Source organism: Meriones unguiculatus, chromosome 4 (genome assembly GCF_030254825.1).
Source record: "Meriones unguiculatus strain TT.TT164.6M chromosome 4, Bangor_MerUng_6.1, whole genome shotgun sequence".
Taxonomy (NCBI): Eukaryota; Metazoa; Chordata; class Mammalia; order Rodentia; family Muridae; genus Meriones; species Meriones unguiculatus.
The window spans coordinates 125,769,905-125,788,409 of NC_083352.1; the positions used below are offsets into that span (position 1 = coordinate 125,769,905).

Here is an 18,505-nt window from a genome sequence, read left to right on the forward strand (position 1 = left end):
TCCTCCTCTTCCTCCCCTTCCTTCTCCTCTTCTTTCTTTTCTTCTACCGTCTCCTCCTCCTCCTCTTCCTTCTTTTTTGAGACTGGTTTTATTATATAGCCCTAGCTGTCCTGGAACTCACTATGTCAACCAGTCTGGTCTTGAATTCACAGACATCCACCTGCCTCTGTCTCCTAAGTGCTGGGATTACAGTCATATGCCACTGCACCTGGGTTTGGGTCCACTCTTTGTGCCATACTTTCAGGGGTTTTGACAGAGGTTCGATGGCAGTAGCCATCGTAATGTACAGAAGTACTGTAGTTCATGGCCCTGAAGATTGCCCGTGTTCTATCTAGTCATTCCTTGATCCTTTTTCTCAAATTCTTAGCAACCACTGGCCTTTTACTGACTCCGTGGTTTTCATCTCTTATGATGTCATACAGCCGGTATCTATAGTGTGTAGCCTTTACAGACTGGTATTCCTGCCCCACTGTGCTGGGGATGGGACCCAGGACCTTGTGTATACCAGGCAGAGGCTTGACCACCGAGATCCACCCCTAGAACCAGCTTGGCATCTTTCTCCCAAGAATTGCAGCTGAGATTCCCCTCTCTCTTTTCACGGATTAATACTTGATTTCTTTTTAGTGCTAACTTTCCATTACAGAAGTTTCTTTATTCCCCTTTAAAAGGCTGTCTGCTTGCTTCTGGTAACAAGATGAAGCTGCTCTGGCTGTCCTGTGTAGATTTTCGTCTAGATGCACATCTTCAACTCACATGCAAAACACCAGGAGATCCAATTGGTAGGCCATATAGTTGAGGATGTTTAATTTTGTACAAGAAATGTTGGGTCATCTTCCCAAGTGACTGTGGCTTCCTGAGTTCCTGTAGCACTGAGCAGCAGTCATTGATTTTTATCAGAATTTGGGGTCTTAATCATCCTAAGCGCGTTCTTGTTATTCTACTTCGAATATCGCCAATGACACATGCTACGGAACATATTTCTTATGTTTATCTCTTGTCTGCGTGCTTTCGGTGAGGTGACTTTTCCAGTCTTGCTCATTATGAAGTTGAGTCATTTTCTTACTATCAAGTCTTGAAAACTCTTTGTATATTTTAGACACTAGTCCCCATCACATATTTTTTTTGAAAAAATATTCTTCAGTCTTAGGAGTTGTCTCTCTCCCTTTTTCTCTTTAGCCCAGGCTGGCCTAAAACTTGCTATACAGATGTAAGAATGGGGACAGACACAATACCAAGAGCAGTAGTCTATGAGAGAAAAACTTGTTCTGGGGCAAGAGGATTGCTTGAACCTGAGCAATGTAGTGAGAGCTTACCTGAAAGGGGGGGTGAGTAAAGTGTGTGTTTTATAAGTCTGATGGCCTGAGTTAATCTCAGTTCAGGTCCCTAGAACCACATAAAAAAGATGAGCATGAGCCGGGCACGGTGGGCCTGCCTCTACTCCCAGGGACACAGAGGAAGGAAGATCTCTGAGCTTGAGGCCAGCCTGGTCTACATAGTGAGACTCTGTTCCACACCTCCCCCCCCAAAAAAAAAGCAGCTGGGTTCAAGTAGTGCAGATATCAGCAATCCCAGCACACCCCTAAATGGAAGCAGAGAGTGGAGAGTCTGTGGAAGTTGTCAGGGACGGTAGCCTGGCGCACGCAGATGAGCACATCGAGACACCTGTCTCAATAAGGCCAAAAGGTGAGGACCTACACTTGAGGTTGTCCTCTGACCTCCATGTGTGTGCTGCTGTGGTGTCCCCGCCCCCCAACAATGTTTATAAGATTTTACTTTATGCACATGTGCGTTTTGCCTGAAGGTAGGCATACCGTGCGCGTGCCATTCTTGAGGAGGCCGGAAGAGAGCATTCAGTTCCATGGAACTGGTTACAGACAGTTGTGACTGGGAACCTAAAACAGGCCTCCCTCAAGAGCAGTAGTGCTCGAATCCCCTGAGCCTTCGGTCTAGTCCACGACGCAGGATGTTTTGATGGATCGCACTTCGTTACGATTGATTGGTGAGAGGGCTCAGCAGATGAAGGCGTTTGCCAAGCCCGAGTCCAACCCTGGAAGCCCACACGGTGGAAGGAGAGAAGCAGCTCCTACCAGTTGTCCTCTGACCGTGAGTGCCGAGGCACTTGCCACCGCCACCCCACAATAAATAATAAATTAATTTAAAAATTAAAACTGGCCAACTGTGGTAGTGTGCACCTATACTCTCAGCCCTTGGGAGGCAGGAGCTGGAGGATCAGGAGTTCAAGAGCAGCTTGGGCTACATAGTGAGACCCTGTCTCAAAAACAATAACTTAAAACTGCAAAGGACAATTGTTAAGAAGATGAAGCCAGCCTGCCTTTATCAGCCATTACCATAATACCCATGTAATGAAACAACCCTGGAAAGCAAAGGCTTGTGGTAACTCTCTTCTTTTGTATGTCTGAAGACAGGCTGGGCTTAGCTACATTTGGGGCCAATCTGAAGGCTGCTCCAGATTTGTTCCTCATTTTCCTTGGGCCACATTCTAACCAGGGAAGAATGCTGGAGGGTAAGACAAGAAACAATATTCTAAACGTCCATTTCCTTCACTTTTGCTAATGTTCTATTGGCTAAAAGCAAATCTCACGGCCAAGCTCAACGTCAGTGGGCCAGGGACAACTGCTCTTCCCATTTGTTACTGAACAGAAACAGAACAAATTTCTATTGCAAGGTTGCCAAAGTTTGGGCTTTGCTTCCAGGTGCCAAAGTATGTATTCTGAACTACAAAGCAAGAGAGCAAGTAAATGTTGTGGGTATGGGTGTGTACAATTATAAATATGAGATACGCATGTAAGCATATTTGAATATGCTTATATATGTGCATATATATTATAGGTGATGCCAATTTTAGATTTTGTCTGTGGTTCCTGTTTCATAACTCTCTACTCAAGCCAGGGCATAAAAGCTAAAATGTGTATTCTCTAAGTAGGTCACAGAGGGCTGGAGAGATGGCTCAGTGGATAAGAGCACTGTCTACTCTTCCAGAAGTCCTGAGTTCAATTCCCAGCAACCACATGGTGGCTCACAACCATCTATACTGGTCTGATGCCCTCTTCTGGCATGCAGGTGTACATGCAGATGGAGCAAACTTGCATTAAATAAATAAATAAAATCTTTAAAAAGCAGGTCATAGAAACCCTTACCATCCGTCCTGCCTTTCTGTCTGGGAAGCTGGCCACAAAGACCATCATCACGTAGTGTGTGTAAGGGTCTCCTCACTCCAGTGGGATCCTAGCCCACAGCCTGAAGTGGAAAAGCTATACAGAAGACACAAATTTACTAAGACAGGCCTTGCCAGGCTTTCCCACCCACTTTATTAGCCATCACACCTGGGCAATAAAGTCTCTGTAAAACTCTGAAGGACAGGGTTCAGAGAGCTTCCAGACAGCTGGCTGTTGGAGCTCTCTGTGGAGGGGCAGCTCTGAAGAGGACATGGAAGTGCCACGTGGCCCCCTTCCACTGCGCATTTTGTCAAATTTCCTTTGTTGTATCCTTTATGATAAAACATTAAAACCCCATTGCCTTTCTGAATTCCCGGGGGGGGGGGCTGAGCAAATAAATTGAACGTAAGGAGGGAGCCGTGTGGAGCTGAAGGCTGCTCCAGATTTGTTCCTCATTTTCCTTGGGCCACATTCTAAACAGGGAAGAATGCTGGAGGGTAAGACAAGAAACAAGATTCTAAACGTCCATTTCCTTCACTTTTGCTAATGTTCCATTGCCCAAAACAAGTCTCATGGCTAAGCTCAACATCACTGGGGCAGGATGGCTGCTCTTCCCATAGGTTACTGAACAGAAACAGAACAAATTTCTATTGCAAGGTTGCCAAAGTTTGGGCTTTGCTTCCAGGTGCCAAAGTATGTATTCCGAACTACAAAGCAAGAGAGCAAGTAAATGTTGTGGGGCGTGTGCAGCCGCAACCTGCAGCTCACCTGTCATCCACTGTGGAGGGGGGAGTCATGCGGACTGAGCTCTCAACCTGTGGGTCTGACAGCACCTGAGTACCGAGGGTTAGAACTGAGTTGTTTTTTTGTTTGTTTGTTTGTGTGTGTGTGTGTGTGTGTGTGTGTGTGTGTACTGGGTAAGGGTTCCCCTACACAGTGGGTGACCTGACTGCAGGGTGGATGTCAGGGAGTGATCTCTGCATCTTTGAGGGTCATAGAAATGTTGATTTTAGTGTGAAAACAGGCAGATCAGTCACTTTGTTTCTCTCTTTAGAATGTAGGCTAAACCCAGCTAGGCTTAGTCTCCACTGTCTTTAGAGGAGGCAGACAGTCAGCATGTCCAGGGTTCTCTGTGACCCCAAGGAATGCTGCCCTATAGATCTTTTGGGAGATGCAATAATACAGAAGTGTCATTGCACTCTGTCTCATTGTCACCATCCCGTCTTCCCTTCATGACAAAAGCTAATTGCCAAGCACTTTTAGCTGAGGTGATATTTAGTGGTGTCTGCCACCTTCTTGTCCCCTCTACTTCCTATCAGGCCTCCACCCTGGCCACCAAGTGTGTCCCTTACAGAGTACCAGGTCCTTCTCAGCAGTTCTACCTTCAGACCCGAGATCTCCCGCAGTGACGAAGATCATCTTGGCAATCATGACGACTGTGTGGCCACAGGCAATGGCCACCATCCCCACGGAAGGTCTACGTGTGTAGTGTGGCTTAGCAGGAGAGAAAGCCGATGTTGTGTCCTGACACCGGCCTCTGGGATGCAGAACCACACAGCATCCAGACACCATGTGGCAGGCAGAGGAATGGCCGTCAGGGGTACGCATGTGAATCCCCAGGAGCTGAGGAAAAGGCTGTCTTGGCAAAGGGGACCTCGCAAATGGGGTTAAGGATCATGAAGTTAGAGGGTTACTCTGGCTTATTTAGGTGAGTCCGCTGTGATTACTCTAGCGATGATGCAGCAGATGACGGGGGACTAGACGATGGAAGCAGAGCTTGGAGGGCTATGCACTGTCGAGGGTGATGGCAGCCTCCGGAAGCCAGGGAAGGCAAGGAAGCAATCCCTGTCCTCCAGTCTCCAGGAGCAGCACAGCCTTGCCAGCTACCTCACACTCGCCTTCCCCACTGGGAGAGACTGCTGTTTGAAGTGGGGATTTGTTACCAGAACAAAAGGAAGCGGGCACAGGCAGCAAGTGTTTTAGGACGGTCAGAAAACCCTCAGCACTCCTTCTAGCCTTTTCCTTCCTTATGCACAGTTGCACGTGTGCATGCATGTTTGTGTGTACGGAGGTGCACATGGGTGTACAGGTATGTAGTGGTCAGAGGATAACCTCAGGTGTCATTCTCCAGAACGCCATCATCTTCTTGGATACAAGTTGCTCGCTGACCTGGAACTCACCAATTAGGATAGACTGACTGGACAGTGAGCCCAGGCATTCGTGGGTCTCCACTGCTCCCACAGGGATGACAAATGCACACCACCTCATCTAGCATTCTTACATGGGTTCTGGGGATTGAACTCAGGTCCTTGCACTTGCAGGATAAGCATGTTACTAATGGAGCCATCTCCCCACCTGGATTCTCTCTCTTCACACTTCTGGCCTCTGGGAGGGTCCTTCTCCTTTTGAACATTTCACACAGCAACAAGGGAAATAGACATTTAGGAACAGAGAAGCTGACCTTTTGGGACAAGCCTTTGACATTCATATCTTTTATTTAAATACTATTTTAACAGTTTCCCACTCAAACCATGGCTATAGATTGAACTCAGTCATCCCAGGCAAATGAGAAATACCAACTTGGGGCGCCTGAGAATGGCACCTTGCAGATGACTACAGTCAAAGAGAGATTGTGAAGCCCACTTCACCCACTCGACAGCTGGAGAGTCTGTGGCTGGAATGGGGGGGCTGTCTGGGAGTGGGCCCAGCGGGCTGAGGATGTCACGGACGGGCCAGAGCTCCTGGCTCTGTGCATGTCCTACCATCAAGGCTGCTGCTGATACTGGCTCTCAGTGGCCGTGTAGAAGTCATCCAGCACACTCTGGATGTATTCGAAGGTGGGCCGTTCCTCTGGGCGGCTCTTCCAGCAGCGGGTCATGATATTATAGAGCTCTTCTGGGCAGTTGTCTGGTCGAGGCATACGGTATCCGTGTTCTAGTGCCCGGATCACCTCTGGGTTTGACATGCCTGAGAAAGAGGTGTGGCATTAAGTGGGGGCATGGGGGCGGGTGGCAAATGGAGCTGCAGTTATCATCTGGCTATGTGGGGAAGATACGGAAACTAACTGTTCAGTTGCTGAGTTTGTCCACCCACTAAGCCATGACAGACTTTTGTTGTTTTGTGAGACAGTATTTAGCTGTGTAGCCCTGGCTGTTCCCAAACTTGCTCTGTAGCCCAGTCTGGCCTCAAATTTGGAACTCAAGAGGTGCCTCTGCCTCTGCCTCTGCCCTTCTGCCCCTCTGCCCCTCTGCCCCTCTGCCCTTCTGCCCTTCTGCCCCTGCCTCTGCCTCTGGGGTAAAGGCATGTGCCACTTCTGCCTGGCAACACAACTCAGCCATCTCTCCAGCCCAACATCAGACCTCTTAAGGAGGCAGAACACTAACCAACCTACTGTTTCTGCCACTCTTGGTCTGAATATCTATCTATCTATCTATCTATCTATCTATCTATCTATCTATCTATCTATCTACCTACCTATCTGTCTATTTTTGTTTTTGAGACAAGGTCTTACTGTGTAGCCCTGACTATCCTGGAGCTCACTATGTAGACCAGGCTGGCCTCAAACTCACTGAGATCCACCTGCTTCTGCCCCTGCTAGGATTAAAGGTGTAGGCCACCATTAGTTTGGTTAATTGCAGCCTCAGGCACCTAAATGGATGTAGGTTTTAACATCCACTGTTTGGATATTACTAGTATACCCACAAAACAAGTGGCCAGATTCAAGGTCACTTTGAATAGGATCATTTCCTTATTCTAAGTTTACAGTTGTTATCTACAAAGACAACCATGAAATACCTATGATCGCCAACATAGGTATCATAGGGGCTGAAATGATGGTTCAGTGATTAAGTGCAAAAAACAAACAAACAAACAAACAAACAATACCTTAAACATCTTACTTGGACAGCTATATATCACTTCAAGTGAATCAACCCAAATTTCCACAGCTCATTTCCTACCAGGACAGCCATCCTTGACTCTCTCTGCTTCTTGTGAAATGTGGCCCAGTTCATCAGCTTCTCTATGTTGCCAGTGCCCCCAACCTGTCCCAAGATACCCGTGTGCCAGCTTATTCACAAACTCTCATCCATTCCCACTGAACCAAAGCCTGCTCCCTCAGATTTGTTACTTATTTATTTTTATTTTATGTGTATAAGTGTCTTGCCTCCACCTGTCTATGTGCATACATACACCAGGTGTGTTCTGGAGCCCTCGGAGGCCAGTACAGGACATCAGACCCCCCTGGAACCTGAGTGGCAGGTGGTGTGAGCTGCCACTCGGGTGCTGGGAACTGGACCCCCGTGCTCTCAAGAGCAGCCAGTGCCCCTAACCTCTGATCCCTCTCTCCAGCCTCAAGCACACATCTCTTAAAAGTAGAGATCATCCCTGGTGTGATGGGACAGCTTAGTAACAGAACTTGGGAGGCAGAGGCAGATAGGTTTCTGGGACTTCAAGGCCAGCCTGGTCAACGTGCCAAGTTCCAGGCTAGGTGGGGTTACAGAGTATGAGCTTGAATAATAAAAAAATAAAATAATAAATCAGTTGACATCCTCCCAGTGTCATGCTATCTTATGGCTTCCTAGACACTTCAGTGGACACCCACATTCGTCACCACACCCAAGCCCTGTCAGCTCCGGCCTCTCCAGATCTTTCTACCTCCTGCTCAGAGAGTTGAACTCTGGTTTCTTGGGTGCAATGAGGTGTGGGAAAGAAGAAACGGCCAACAAGTCCCTTATACACAGGCTGGGGAATGGCGGGTGGTGGTACCTCTGATGGAAATGAGAAAAGCAAAGAGAGGTTGGGAGAAGATCAAGAGCTGAGTTCAATAGACATCTGACAAGATGGCCATTGCCAGGTTGGGCTCTAGATGCACCCCTAAACCCATGTCCCTTTCTGTACCTGGGTAAGGGATCCGGCCATAGGTGACAATTTCCATCAGCAGGATACCAAAGGACCAGACATCCGACTTGATGGTGAAGGACCCAAAGTTGATGGCTTCGGGAGCTGTCCATTTGATGGGGAACTTGGCTCCTGCAGGGTTGAACAGAGCAGTGTCCAGGGCAAGTCTGCGGAGCAGTGAGGGCTAGGGCTCTGCTAGGGTGAGGGGAGTCCGGACAGGGACTCCCACTGCCCCCTGCAGTGATGTCTTGGCAGTGGACATCTGTCTTAAGGACAGGCAGCGGAAGCAAGGAGGAGTGGGCCTATGGATGTAAAGTGGAAGCCCACTCTGGGGCCACCTCTTTGATTTGGTTGATGCCTGGTGAGCTATAACTTTGAGGAGTGGAGTCACAGTGGTCTTTGTGGGTGGAGGAGCTTGAGGAGGGCCTGAGTCCAGGTCACAGCTGATACGTCAGCTCGCCCACCCAGCCGAGTGGTGCAGGAGAGGGCTAGAACTGTTGTCTGAGGTTTGTCCCAGTCACTGAGTGTCTCTTCCCTACTCCTCCATCCCTCTAGCTGGATTTGGTTAGCCATTTGTGGGTATTTGTCTTAATTACAGTCTGGCTGGTGAACATGGTCTATAGGACCTTCTATATAACTGTTATGTATAACAGCCTATATAACTGCTTCCTCGATTCAGGATCGTGCTCTGATAAGTCCTCTGTGTAATGGAAACACTTGTGCTTTTAGGTGTGCCATAAAACTATTTTAAAAACCGTATACTGAGCCAGTGATAAGTAAAAGACCATCTGTATGTTCTTTGGAATTCGGCGAGGCTTGGGTTACGGCTAAATACATGACCAAGTATTGAAAATTCTCTCTCAGCCTTAAATGAGACCTCCACATCGCACCCTCTCCTTCCAAGGCTTGGAGCTCACCAGGAAGAGGCAGCAGAAAGAGTCTAGAGCTGGAGTCAGTGGAGGACAGATGTTTGCCCTTTTCTGTCTCTCCCACAGGTGTGCACTCTGACCTCCCAGCCCTTCAGGAGGGCAGCCTCCCCTACCTTCCCGAGCCGTGTACTCATTGTCCTCGATGATCCGTGCCAGGCCAAAGTCAGCAATCTTACATACTAGCGATGCAGAGACCAAGATGTTGGCGGCCCGGAGGTCTCGGTGGATGTAGTTCCTCTGCTCGATGAAGGCCATGCCCTCCGAAATCTGCACCCAGAAGAGACAGTGTCATCCTCATATATTAAAGCCACACAGAATCCACCCTAGGAAACAGAAATGTCTGCATTGGCCCATTATTATTGTTATTGTTAATTTTGTCAGAGGGATCCTGGGCTCTGACAGGCACTGCTCTGCCTGCCCAGGCTGGGGGCGCTCTCAAGGCCTGGCTCAGCTTGTGGGCTTCTTTAGAACATTGAAACTTCTGGAGAATCTTTTGAATGTCCTCAAGGGACAAGCAACGAGGATGTTTTCCCAGGACCCTCTGCCTGTGTTTGGACCAATGTACCAGAGAGAGCTTTACGTCTCCTGCTCCCAACCCTCCCCCACCCCCGAAAATCCCACCTCAGAATCCTCTCTTCACTCTTACACTCGCCTCATCCTCAAGCTTGGAAAATTCACTTGTTCATCCAACAGAAATCCTCACACTGTCTTTGGGTCCCAGTCCTTTAAATAGGAGCCAGGCATGGCCATGCAAGTGTGAACACCACAGAGAAAAGGCAAGACAGGGTAGACGCAAGTGCAGAAGGCTGCATTGGACAGTCAGGAGAACTACTGGGGGTGGGGGGACGACATTTTAGCAGGATGGAATGGAATGAACACAATAACAGGCGTGTTGAATTAGAACAACCTGGCTGGGCAGGGAGAACACCAGCTGCAGCAGCCGGAGCATGAGTGCTCCTAGAACTGCATGGGCTTCTGGTGGAAAGACAGATGAATGTGACTTGGAAATTTTCTTATTTACAAAGGTCAGGACAAAAGAGGTGGAAGATGAACCTCGGTTGCCCAGAAAGCAGCATGTACAGTTTACAAAACGACCTTGGAGCCTGGCGATGCCGGAATCCACGCTCCCCTTTACAGAGATGCTTCTACTGTCGGCTTCGAACCAGGATGACTACAGACAGTGCAGGCTGTATCTGGAGGCCTGCGCCCGGGGCAATTATCAGATGAGGTTATCCGGGGAAGCCGGGTGGCAGAGCGTGATCACAGACCAAAGCAGAGCCAGCCAGTGAACGCAAAGCCTGAGGCCACCAGGTAGTGCAATAGCAAGGAATGGACAGCAGGCGGCGCCAAAGGCAATGGAAACAGCTTTCTGAATGAAATCTCAAGACTGATTTTGTGTGGAATAGAGGTTGTGGTGGAGCGCATGGGAATTTTATAGGGAATCCTTAGGAAGATACTGTAACTTATTTATCATAAACTGATAAACATATAGCAGTTTTTTTGTTTTTGTTGTTTACCTTGGGGTGGGGAGGTAATATTGCTGTCTCTTTCCACAGGGGGGAAATTGAAAGTCCAGAGAAATAAATAACCAGCCCATAGCTGCACAGCATGTAAGTTTCAGACCCAGGGCCACGAGCTATGGCTTTGCTGAGTCCACTCGCCCAGGGCTCTCACCCAGCCTCTGCGCCTAGTGCTTTCCCACTGGCGGACACTCACGTCGCTGGTTCTTACGTGAGCTCCATGGGGACGGCGTGCTAATTCTATTGGGAGGCAGGGAGCATCATGGTTAAACGACTCCAGAGGTGGACCAGCCCAACCTGACCCCCAAGCTCTGAGACCTCAAGCTTGTGTGCCGGGGCTCACAGGGAGACTGACTTCTAAGCTTGTACCTTGGGTGAGGGTAGTGGCCGCCACCTAGCGCTCACTCCAGAGGTGGCTAGTGATGCCACCAAAATGGCCAACTGCCCTGCTCAGAGCCTCACTGGCAGCGCTGGGACTAACAGATGCCTTCCATGTCACCCAAACCTTATTCTTGTAGAATGTTGCTTCCCAAATGTTTTTCAACTGTGCAACTGGTGTCAGGTGTCCCTGGGACCTGACGGTAATGAACTCGATGGTAAAACCACCAGGCAGGTCCCCAGGTGCTCGGACTTAGGTCTGCTTCCCAGAGCGTCAGGGAATCACAGAACTGGTAAGCAGATCCCAGCCCAGGGCTTGGGGTGTGTGCGTGTGTGTGTCCTGCTGGGAATTGAACCCAGGACCTCGTGTGCTGGGCAGCCCCGTGCTAGTCTACCATGGGACTGCATTCCCAGCCTCTAGCCTGGACTCGTTCTCAGATTGTCTGTGAGTGGTCAGACAAGAGGAAGGTCACAACGAAGGCCACTCTCTGCCAACTTCAACAGCAAGAGCTCTCCTCCTCTTTAAAAACTTTTATTATTTATTCATTTATTTTTCTTTTTTTGAGACACGGTTTCTTTGTGAGGCCCTAGCTGTTCTGGGATTCACTTTGTGGCCTCGAACTCACAGAGGTCTGTCTGCCCCATCTTCTGAACGCTAAGATCAAAGGTGTGCACTGCCACTGCCTGGCTCTTTTATGTTATGTGCATTGGTGCTTCGACGGCATGCATGTCTGTGTGAGGGTGCTGGATCCCCGAACCTGGAGTTACCAGCAAGCGTGAGCTGCCATGTGGGTGCTGGGAATGAGGTCGGACCTCTGGAAAAGCAGCCAGTGCTCTTAGCACCGAATCATCTGTGCAGCCCAGGAGTAGCTCTCTTAAGACACACACACTATATAATATATTAATATATAATACTTAATATTTATTAATATATTAATATATAATACTTAATATTATATATATAATGTATGACAGGATTTCTCTGTGTAGCCCTGGCTGTCCTGGACTCACTTTGTAGACCAGGCTGGCCTCAAACTCACAGATTTGCCTGCCTCTGCCGCCCAGAGGGCTGGGATTACAGGCATGCACTACTGTGCCCAGCAACATGTATGTGTGTGTGTGTGTGTGTGTATATATACACACATATATTTGTTTATTTATTTATTACATAAAATATTTTTCACCAATAAAGTTGAGGCTAAAAACAGACATCAAACTTGAAAGCTGCATTTGTGATGCAATTCTCCCATTGGACCGGGAAACTGAGAACATGAGTAGGTCTGAGGTCACGAAACCAGGTCCCCACGTAGTACCCTGTCCTCCCGGGGCTCAGAATCAACCTCTGCTTTTGGGGGGACCAAGACCAGAACATCTCTCTGCCCTTTTTTGTTTTTTTTTCCAGCTGTGAAACAGGGAGAGTGCGGCTCTATTTTTTGAGACAGGGTCTCATCAATCCCAGGCTGACCTGGAACTCACCACATAACTGACCATAACTGCACCTCTGATCCTCCTGCCTCCATTTCTCAAATGTTCAGGTTAATTACAGATGTGTACCACCACATCTGGGTTACGTGGTGCTGGGGATCAAACCTGGGACTTCATGTGTGCTAGGCAAGCACTCTACCAACTGAGCTGTATCCCTGGCCCCAGGAGCAGCTCTGGCTGCAGCCTTTGGCCCTCACCCATCAGCAGGGCCTCTGCTGGCTCGATGGTTATACTTTAGTAACAGGCCAGAGCATTGTCTCCTAGAGGACTGGGGCCTACTGGGCTGGCAGGGCCAGGGCTCGATTTCCATACGCCTCTGACATTCAGGGCTCTGAAAGCAGAGCTTCCACTGACACCTTGCCAGCAGTTCTGGGTCCCTGGCATTTGCATTCTCAAATGAGCTCTGACCTGGGCCTCCTCACCAGGCTCAACCCTAGGCTCAGCTGCAACCCAGCCCTCCTCAACCCCCACTGGGCTGCATGCTCTAGCTGACCAGGCTCAGTCCCTTCACTTCCTTTTTGGGCTTTTGTACAGGCTGTTTCTTTTATCTAGACCTCCTTTCCTACCCCTCTGCACGCGTGGAATTTCCTCCCAGAGACCCCTTCCTCCGTGAAGCCTTCCCTGATGGCTCCTGGACCAGGCTGTGCATCCCCACAGCACCGCTGTCCACCAGGCTCTCCCTGAGACAGCAGATAGCATGAGACAGGGCTGGAGGAAAGGAGCCATGCAGGGAATGCGGTTGGGGTGGGGGAGCAAAAGAGAAAGAATTTTACTGTTTTTGTATAGTTGGGAATAGAACCCAGGAAAGCTCTGTACCGCTGAACCATTTTTGTTTTGTTCATTTATTTTAAATGACCCCCATCCACCTCCTGATTTTTTGGGACAGGATTTCTCTGTGTAGCCCTGGCTATCCTGGCCTCACTTTGTAGACCAGGCTAGGCTCAAACTAACAGAGATTTGCCTGCCTCTGCTTCCTGAGTGCTTAAAAAGTCACCATGCCTGGCTTTATATGGGGTTTTAAGATGTGACCCTAAGGTTTCTTTGCTGAATTCTTGCTCTTCAGACTCTGAGCCAGGACCCTGGGGGCAGTAGGCTTTTAAGAGAGCCCGTTGTTTTATACCTGTGGTCTCATCTGTAAGTGACCTTTCTGAAGCCAGCAAGGTTTGTCATTTTCATTGCCATCCCCTCCCTGGAATCAGCCCTGCAGCTCAGGCCAGCTGAAGAACCTCCCTGGGCATCACTTTTCTCCTCTACAGCTGCCATTTTTTTTTTTTTTTTTTTTAATTAGACAGGCTCTGAAGCTCAGATCTAGCCTGGAACTCCTGATCTTCCATCCTCTGCCTCCTAAGTGCTAGGATTACAGTCATTCACCATCATGCCCAGTTTGTACTTAAATTCTTTACGCCTCAGTTTCAGGTCTGTAAGATGGGATGACAGTTACCTCCCTGCCACCAGACTCTTACATTTGCCTGCCAGGACGCATCCCTGTCATCCTCCACTGGCTTGGCTGCTGTGGCTGCCTTTGCTAGCAGGGTATTAACAATTCATTGCAAACAGAGGTTCAACCACTGCCTCCATCTTGGATGGTTCCTCCTGGAGCTTTGATACTGGACTGTAAAGAAGCTGTGTTGAAATACTGAGGGATGAGGGGTGACATGGAGAGACGTTTTTAAGGATGAATATCACCTTGGATATTCTTACATCACCACAGAGTGGTCCACCTAGCCTGCTGTAGTCAGTCCAGAGAATCATGGGAAATATTAAATGTTATCATTTCAGGCTACTAAGCCTTGATCTGTTACAAAAGAATGGAAGCGTGCCCGTCTGATGATATTGCTCGAATGTAGAGCCCTTCTCTGGCACGTAAGAGGCGCTGGGCTCCAAAAACTAACCAGCAAAATCCTTCCAGGATCTGAAGAAATGGCTCAGTGGCTAAGAGCACTGGCTGCTCTTCCAGAGGTCCTGGGTTCGGTTCCAGCACCCACACAGTGGCTCACAACCATCTGCAACTCCAGTTCTAGAGGGTCAGACACCTCTTCTGGTATGGAGGGCACCAGGCATACATGTCCTACACTTACATGCGGGCAAAAGACCCGTACACATAAAACGTTCATTCCAGTGACTTGAGCACTTCATATGGTCCATATGAAGAACAGCCCATATCTGTGGGTTCCGCATTTGCAGATCCAACCAAAATGACACATCAAGAATATTTTTAAAACAATAGCATCTTGCATTCAGTGTGTACAGACTTTTAAAATGATTATTATCCCCGTAAGCAAGATAACAGCTGTTTACATAGCACTTAGGTTGGATTCCATGAGCTATCTAGACGTGCTTTCAGCAGTATGTAGGAAAACGTTCCTAGGCTATTTGCAAATATCCTATTTTCTATAAGGGATTTGAGCATACACAAGTTTTTGGTATCCATGGGGTCCTGGAACCAGCCCTTGTGCACGTGGTGGGGATGAGTATTTACACAAAAGACACAAAGCACTCAAACGGCCTCATTTTTCCGTCACCTTTTCTGGCTGTCATTGGCGCAGCTCACCTGGGCTGAGAAGTCAATGAGTTTTGGCAATGGCTGCTTGCTGCCTTCTTCACTCTTCAGAAAGTCCAGCAGGCTTCCTGCAGAGGGCAGTGAGAAGGAACATGAACTACTAGGCCTCAGTGAGAAATAATTAACATCTTTCATAGTGGTAGAGATGTTTCCTCTTTGCAGTACAGGAATTGAACCAAGGGCCTCACACACACTTGCTAGGCGAGTGCTCTACCACTGAGCTTTATTTCTTCTCCTCCTCCTCCTCCTCCTCCTCCTCCTCCTCCTCCTCCTCCTCCTCCTCCTCCTCTTCTCTTTCCTCCTCCTCCTGCCTTTGTTTTTTTCAAGACAGGGTTTCTCTGTGCAGTCTTGACTGTCCTGGAACTCTCATTGTAGAGTAGCCTGGCCTTGAACTCAGAGATCTGCCTGCCTCTGCTTCCTGAGTGCTGGAATTAAAGGCCCTGCCACCAAACCCTGCATAACTTTTTTCTAGAGATGGTGTATTACTATGTTGTCCAGGCTGGTCTCCAAGTCCTGGGCTTCATTTTTTTTTTTTTTTTCACTTCAACTAGCAGAGAAGCCACAATTATTCTGACTACCTCGACTATTCTGCAACTAGCAGTATTCATCACTGTCCGGCTGTAGTGCTAGAGTTTAAGAAACATTTACTCACTGCTGCTAATGTCTGAGCTCCCAGCGTCTGAGCTTGGATTTTTCTGAAAGGGCTTTTTGTTTGCAAGCTAACCCTTTGACTGATGCAGCCTCTTGAGACTGGGTGCTCAGGGCCTGGCTTTAGAAAACTGGTTGATTGTAGATTTATAGATTTGTAAATCAGAAAAGGTTTTGAGATTTCAAGTCACATATGTTGTATGAAATGTTTATCCAAAAATGAGCAGGGAATGAAATTGACTACAGACTAGCTGTCTTTAAATTAATTAATAAATCAATGATAATGATAAAAATAAAAGCAACTCTAAGAAGCCAGGTGCGTGTATCTCCACATCTGTGATCCCAGCACTTGAATGGATGAGCAAGAGGCCTGCTGTGAGATTGAGGCTAGCCTGGGCTGCGCCATGAGTGCCAGGCCAGCCTGTGTTACACAGTGAAAGCCTTTCTCAAACGTTCCTGAGATATACTGAGTAATCACAGGGTGGGGTGACCCAAGCTCAGTAGCCTGAAAAATGAAGTGACAACATGAACATTTCCCACAATTCTGTGGGTTGCTCACAGGGGACTCTCTCACTGTAGAGTGAGGTGATACAGGATGGAACATTACAGACAGCCTTTTCTTGTCCCTTAGTACTCCAAGCAGGCCTTCTTTACCGCCCAGCACCAAGGTTCCAAGGTACAAGTCACAAGGTAGCCATGTGCCTCTTCTGCTGCCCCAAAGCTCTGCAGCGCCCTGCCCTTCCTCTCCACAAAACCACCCTTCGAATGGTCTTACTCCGTGAGCCAGGCTGGACTGTTGGGGCTCTGTGAGGACTTGCTGGCCATCCCAGAAGAGCCAGCTGACTCCGTGAGTCTGAGAGCAGGCAGCTCAGTCCACAGCCCATCCTTACGCACTCACCTTTGGCCATGAACTCTGTGACGATAAAGATGGGCTCCTGCGAGACCACGGCGTGCAGCTTCACTAGTTTATCATGCTGCAGCGTCTTCATCAGGTTGGCCTCTGCCAGGAAGGCCTCTACGGACATGCTCCCCGGCTTCATTGTCTTCACAGCCACTTTGGTGTGCTTGTTGTAGGTGGCTGGAGAAAAGTGCGAAGCGAGGGAGGCAGTTAGGATCCAGCAGCCCTGGAGGGGCCCTCCCTGCCCATCTTAGTCCTTTATGACAGAGAGGGGTCAACACCTCGGCCTCAGCTGTGGGCTGGAGACCGAGTCCCTGCCTAAGTTCTCTGGGCTGTGGTTTCCTCACTTGCTACGTGGATGTGATAGGCACTCACTCTACAGGGCTGTTTGCAAGACTGAAAAAGTCTCTCTGGGCCCGGGGCACACAGCTGCCATCCTGGAACTCTTAAGGTTGTGAAGGAGGAGGACTGGCAGCTCCAGGCCAGCCCATGTCTCAGAAAACAGGGCTCGAGCCTGGGGCTCAGGGTACAACACTCACCTCGCACATGCAAGATGCTGCGTTTGATCTCCGGTACTATAAAATCACAGTAATAATGGTAGTAACCCCCAAACCACCAATTAGATTGTGACCCAAGACTGCACACGCAGTGTTTAAGCTTAACACTGCCTTGAAATAAATACCAGATTCACTATGTCCCACAGGCCCTGCTTGGCCTGCTCATGTCCACATTTCTGTCCTTGTTATCCACCAAGCACACACTCAGACTAGACTCAACCAGGAAAGTACTCTGCCACTGAGCTATGGCCCCAGCCCCTTCTCACTTTTTTTGTTTGTTTGTTTCGTTTTGTTTTTTGAGACAAGATTTCTCTTGCTTTCTTAAAAACAAAATAAAAGCAGGCTGTGATGGTGCACGCCTGTAATCCCAGCACTCTGGGAGGCAGAGGCAGGCAGATTTCCATGAGTTTGAGGCCAGCCTGGTCTACAAAGTAATTCCAGGACAGCCAAGGCTACACAGAGAAACCCTGTCTCAAAAAAACCTAAATAAATAAATAAAAAGAAAGGAAGAAAGATATCACTCTGTGTTTGTGTGTAGATCAGAGACCAATCTTTGCCAGCAGCTCCCTCTTCCACTGTGGGTTCCGGGGTTCGAACTCAGATTGTCAGGTTTTTGCAGCAAGCCCTTTTCACCCTCTGAGCCATCTCACTGGCCTCACTCTGGCTTTTATGCGCTGACTGCCCTGGGCACACATGTCCCTCAAGTACTCACCTGTGGGGACTTGCCACACACTGTTCTCTCGCCCCCTCCCACCCTGCTTCACTTGATGGCTCTTGTCCTACACATGCTTTTCTTTCCACGTGTGCCTTGGATACCGGGAAGCTCAAATCCAGATCTGTGGTCTTGCTGTAGTGAGATCATGCGGACTCATGGGACATTGTTTTTTAAAGGGATTTTTTTTTTTTTTTTAATTTGCCCAACTTTGCTACTGAGATCTGTCTTTCTTCCTTGCATTTCCTTATAGCTTCATTCTTTTACTCAAGGTCTGGCATGTAGCAGGCTCTTGGGAAACGCGGTTGACACAGAGGCTTTTGAAACTTACTTCATCTGGCTGAATACGTGCATCTCTACAAGCTGCCGCACAGGGGAGTGTGAACACAGTGGCAAAGTCTGGTGAACAGCCGCCTCCCCAGGAAACGGCAAATGCTACTTCAGGTTACTGGGCAAGGACCACAGGGGCGTGCCAGGCCTTTCTGGCGTGCCACCATGTCTGGGAATGTCACTGGGCAGTGTGGCTCATTATCTGAACAGCTTGCCAGCACTGGGCTCACTTGAAAAGCCACACTTTCCCCCCACTATGAATTTCATTCATCCCAAGACAGTCCCACAAGGTAGACCGTCCCAACTCCACACAGCAGAAGGACTTCCCCATCCAGGTCTCCTGAAGGGCAGTTCTTTGACCCTCAAGCCCAGCCACAAAGGCAAAATAGTGATTTCCCAGAAGACAATTTGGT

At 48.7% G+C, this 18,505-nt stretch overlaps 1 protein-coding gene across 1 annotated transcript in view; it reads right to left on the bottom strand.

Annotated features, from left to right (window-relative positions):
• Positions 1-5,652: 5,652 nt before the first annotated feature.
• The window catches only part of Hck (HCK proto-oncogene, Src family tyrosine kinase), a 35,951-nt gene continuing 23,098 nt past the window's right edge, over positions 5,653-18,505 (bottom strand). The window contains exons 9-13 of the mRNA XM_021639723.2: positions 16,494-16,673; positions 14,939-15,015; positions 9,118-9,271; positions 8,076-8,207; positions 5,653-6,143 (exon numbers count right to left, since the gene is read on the bottom strand). Of these exons, the coding sequence (XP_021495398.1) occupies positions 5,941-6,143; positions 8,076-8,207; positions 9,118-9,271; positions 14,939-15,015; positions 16,494-16,673 (746 nt within the window). The 3' untranslated portion in view covers positions 5,653-5,940. The remainder of the gene's footprint in view (positions 6,144-8,075; positions 8,208-9,117; positions 9,272-14,938; positions 15,016-16,493; positions 16,674-18,505) is intronic.